The sequence below is a fragment of the Papaver somniferum genome, chromosome 3 (assembly GCF_003573695.1).
Source record: "Papaver somniferum cultivar HN1 chromosome 3, ASM357369v1, whole genome shotgun sequence".
Classification (NCBI taxonomy): Eukaryota; Viridiplantae; Streptophyta; class Magnoliopsida; order Ranunculales; family Papaveraceae; genus Papaver; species Papaver somniferum.
In genome coordinates this window covers 34,142,154-34,147,306 of record NC_039360.1, presented here as the reverse complement: position 1 = coordinate 34,147,306, position 5,153 = coordinate 34,142,154, and the positions used below count along the sequence as shown (strand labels likewise).

The following is a 5,153-nucleotide window of genomic DNA, read 5'->3' as shown; positions in this document are numbered from 1 at the left end:
AGGTGAGGCCAGAATCAACCAGAAGCTCCAGTTAACCATGTCGCTCGAAAAAACTCTATTTTTATATAGAGAATTATCATGGTTGATTTGAAGACTATACTGTACTAATGAATGGTGCTTGGAAACATTAATTGATCTGCCATTCAACTAAGGACTGGTCGGTTTGCTTTGGAAAAATCTTTTCGGACAACTTTGTGTTTAGTTTACTTATAAAACGCAGTTTGCCATGAGTATTCCTGAAATTGTTACACCTGATATTGCAAAGTGACGCTGGGTTATGATGTCAAGTTAAGCAAGAATATAGCACGGTGATATACTTTTGGGACTCTATACAGTTGGGAGGTCTCGTTATTTTATAGCTAGAAGAATTTTAAGCAGGTAAGTAATCCAAAAATTTCACCATCAGTTTGGTTAAATTTTTTTCGCTATGAAAAGATAGTTTTGGAATGGCGTCCAAGTAAAAAGTTTTTTTTTTTTTGAGAGTTGAAAATACATTGCTTTGAGAACCAATTTGAGAGTCGGTGAAAGCATTTTGAGCAAATGTAGAAAGAATAGAAGTTAGTTCGATTTCTAAAGGGTTGTTTACTGCAGAGAGATTTATCAAGAAAATGTTCCTTCATCTAAACACTCATACAGACTGGTAGCCATGATGAGTCCCGACTAAACATGATTAGTACCTTTGCAACACGTATCCGGAGATAACAAGACCAAGGAATCCTCTCTTCCTACAAAGATCTGCATGAAGAAGCTTCCCATCTCTACTTACCTCCAGCATCGTCTAAATTCCCAAGAATATCCGGAATTTCTCTACAAGTTATGACGTGTGTGCATTAAATAAAAACGTGTTTGGTTACCACATGATTACTAAACTATCAGTCCCATACTTTATCAATATTCCCATCATGCACATAGGTCATAGGCTCGTGGACTGGTAGGTTTCGTAGGTATATTTCGTCAAGCATCATATATCACCAAAACTAGAAAATACGCGAGCTAATCGCGTGTTATTCGCCACCTTTGACATGCATGGTTAGGTCTGGTTCGTATGATCTTCACATCTGAAGATTTTGATCAAAACAAAAACCAGAAGACCATACCAAGATGCGTACACATGTACATGTGCAAGTAGCGTGGTGCTGATCTGGTTGACAAAACAACGTAAGAGATCCAACCATCACAGTCACAGGTATTCCATTTTCAAACACAGTGGGACCTACTAACTAACGGGTACCCAAAATGGTCCAAATCAATATCTTATGTTTACGTTTTTGTCAGTTTGATGCATATAAGCAAGTAAGACACATTTTTTTAGCTTGTTCTTACTTTCCCTTCAAGCATCAAACTAAGAAGTCTATCTTTTTAGCTTGTTCTTACCTACTATAAATCCCACATAATTGCAACTTAGAAGGAAAACTAAGTACCAAAAAAGATGTCGACGTTTCCAATTGACACGATAGTGGTATTAGTTCAAGAAAATCGTTCATTTGATCACATGTTAGGATGGATGAAAAGACTTAACCCGGAAATCAATGGAGTAACCGGGACAGAATTCAATCATATTGCAGCAAATGATCTGACGTCGAGCAAGATATTTTTCGGGGACAAATCGGAACATGTAGACCCAGACCCTGGTCATTCAATCCAAGACATATACGAGCAGATTTTCGGTATGCAATGGGAAGCATCAACAGCTTCCAAAGATAATGTTCCGGAAATGAAAGGGTTTGCTCAAAATGCAGAAAGATTAACAAAAGGGATGTCGAGTACAGTTATGAATGGGCTTCAGCCGGATTCTGTACCTATTTACAAGGAACTGGTTTCTGAATTTGCTGTGTTTGATCGTTGGTTTGCTTCTGTTCCGGCGTCAACTCAACCGAACAGATTGTTCGTTCATTCGGCAACTTCGCATGGCGCGGAGAGAAACGATAGGAATAAATTGATTGCGGGGTTCCCTCAGAAAACAATTTTTGAATCACTGGATGAAGCCGGACTTTCGTTCGGAATTTATTATCAGAACCCACCTGCTACTCTTTTTTACAGGTTAGTAATTTGGTTCTTATTAATGCATTACCTCTTTTACATCATAAAACAACTTTTACAGGTTAGTAATTTGGGTTCTGAATTCATCTGGTTCGCAACTTTTTCATGTTAATTACTGTCACACGCACAAGTGTACAATGAACACCCATTTTTTTTTATACCGTTAGATTTTTATTATAGACATGCATAAAACATGAATGTAAAATCTGACAGCTCAAAATTACATGTTCATTATATTGTTATGCACTCGTAAACGTGATAACATGAATCGAAATATCAGAATTATTTATCATTTATTAACAAATATTTACTTGAAAGCATAAGAAACAAAGAATATCCATTATGCTCAAGCTTGAAATGGTTTTTCTAGGACAGACAGTATTACATATTTTATTACGCATGCATATAATATGCGATGACAGGGCTTAGGTAGAGAAACATGGCCTTTGGATGCTCACCTCATTACCGGATGTTGCGTACCCCATTAAATTAGTGAATACAAGAGGTGGTATGCTCTAGGAATTGGATATGCCAATGCAGAGCTGTAAGAGTTGATGCAATTCAATAATACATAAGAGACCATATACCCTAGGCCTTAGGATATTCTTGCTAGGGATTCGGTTTTTGTTTTTGTTTTTGAACACGTAAGGGTTATATCCCCGCACACGAGCAAGGTGAGTGCAAATGTCATGTCACCTTTGACAATGAATTTACAAAACATGAAAATTGTTTTCTTTCGGATGCGACTTATAACAAACTCTATTTAATTTGCCCGAATGGTTAGTAGACTTGACACAATTATTGTGGGATTTAAGGTTCGCTTTTCAGATTTCTGTATAATAAAATGTGCATTAACATTTGATGAATCAGGAACCTGAGAAAACTGAAATATGTTGGCAAGTTCCATCCATTTGATTTGGATTTCAAGAAACATTGCGAAAAGGGGATGCTGCCAAACTACACAGTGATTGAACAACGTTTTTTTGATCTGAAATTGTTTCCGGGCAATGATGATCACCCTTCTCATGACGTCGGAGAGGGACAAAAATTAATTAAACACGTTTACGAGACCCTCAGAGCGAGTCCACAATGGGAAAAAATGTTGTTTATTATCACATATGATGAACATGGTGGATTTTATGATCATGTCCCTACTCCTACCGGAGTTCCAAGTCCTGACGGACTTGTAGGTCCTGACCCGTATAAGTTTCAATTTGATCGACTTGGTGTTCGTGTCCCAACTATCATGATTTCTCCATGGATTGAACGTGGAACTGGTCCGTATATCTCCGAAATTCTTTCATTTAAATGACATATCATGTGTATAAATCACTGAAATAAAGAGAGTGATAAAATGTGAGTTTTTGTTTCTTTCAGTTGTGCATGGACCATCAGGACCGAATCCGACATCGGAGTTTGAACATTCATCAATTCCAGCAACGGTTAAGAAGATCTTCAATTTGAAAGAATTTTTGACAAAGCGCGATGCATGGGCTGGTACTTTTGAATCCATCCTCTCCAGGAATACTCCGAGAACTGATTGCCCAGGTAACATTATACGCTATTAGAGCAAGTCTTATGGTGGAATCCAAACTATTCCAAGTGTGGAAAAATCATGGAATGTCAAGTCTACTGGCTTTCAAGTTGGGGTCTTTCACAGAAAATCCAACCAAGGTTCCACGGTTTCGTGGAATCCATCTGAACGCCAATAAAAATAACGTTAAACCCAATTAAGAATGGAGCTAAAAAAGCGCAATTAAGAATTGCGTTTTTTTTTATCCGCAGGTTTAAAATGAGTTGTTGAAATCTAACGGCTGAAAAAAAAAACTTCATTCTTAATTGCGTTTTTTTAGCTCTATTAAGAATAGCGTTTCTACTATTCCACCATTATACTTGCGTTTCCATCCAAGTGTCGAGGTGGCGTGGAAAATGAAAGATGGATGGATTACACCATAAGACTTGCTTTTATTTTCTATGCATTTGCATTACTTGTTTTCTTTTATAAGCCATAGATTAAACCTATGATCGCATATTGACAATTATGGATGACAAAATATGTGCTAATTGTAGTCACATTGTCGGATCCACAAAAAATACGACCACGTGAAGCAGAGGAGAACATAAAGCTCAGTGAATTTCAAGAGGAACTTGTACAAATGGCTGCCACGTTGAATGGGGACTGTTATAAAGACACATACCCAGACAAACTAGTCGAAAACATGACTTGTGCAGAAGGTTGCAAGTATGTTCAAGATGCCTTTGAAAAATTTCGCGAAAATTGCGAGAACGCAAAGAAGAATGGAGCCGATGATTCTGAAATTGTGGTACCATTTGGCCAGCAATCTCGAGAGCCAGCAGAGAAGAAATCCTTTGCTAACAAAATGGCTTCCTGCTTTGCTTGCAGTATCAGTTAAATGATCTAGGGCCATAATGTGTAAATCTATCTTGCATTTCTTTCTTAATTATTTGTGCACGTAATGTATGTTTATGCGTGTCCTTTCTAACAATTATCGGTATATTTGATGTTTGTTGATGAATATTGTGCCTGGTTAAATTGGGGCCTAACCCATTTAATTGGGGCCTATAACTATATGACAAAATATGGTTATTGGGAGAAAATTTATAGAAATCCCTTATCCAATATTATATTAATGTCCAATATATCCTTATTAAATTAGTGCTAATTCGGATTATTAAATAATGTTTAATCAAGTTAATCCTGAAATTAACTTTCATTAATCGATAATCAAAACTTGTAAAAAAAATTAATTTTTACTCGATCCAGAATCGGTTTATGTTAGTGCATTTGTAAACCGATTCTGGGTTGAGTTTTATGCTTAGGAAGATGTAAACCCAGAATCGGAGTTTGATCAATACCCACATAAACCGATTCCAAAAATCGTGCTTTTGTAATGCACATGTAAACCGATTATGCCTTACTTTCAGAAACAAAGTATTCATTGCATAGTTTAGGAAATTAGGTTGTCCTTCTATAGATAAGGACTCAACGACTATTTTTTTCAAATTCAGATAGAAAAATCGGAGTTTATGTATGTTCATATAGTCCGATTAAGTCCCCGCAAAATCATATTAATTGTGCCTCTGAATAATCG

The 5,153-nt window shown here is 36.7% G+C and overlaps 1 protein-coding gene across 2 annotated transcripts; it reads left to right on the top strand.

The window, feature by feature from the left end:
- Positions 1-264: 264 nt before the first annotated feature.
- LOC113355808 (non-specific phospholipase C4-like) lies at positions 265-4,714 on the top strand. Of its 2 annotated transcripts, none has more exons than XM_026598755.1 (5): positions 265-378; positions 1,035-2,040; positions 2,911-3,317; positions 3,418-3,588; positions 4,111-4,714. In XM_026598755.1, the coding sequence occupies exons 2-5, from the start codon at positions 1,430-1,432 to the stop codon at positions 4,452-4,454; spliced, it is 1,533 nt and encodes a 510-aa protein (XP_026454540.1). In that variant the 5' UTR covers positions 265-378; positions 1,035-1,429; the 3' UTR covers positions 4,455-4,714. The 2 variants fall into 2 exon arrangements, with proteins under 2 accessions (XP_026454540.1, XP_026454539.1); XM_026598754.1 differs by having other exon boundaries at positions 273-378; positions 592-2,040.
- Positions 4,715-5,153: the final 439 nt, after the last annotated feature.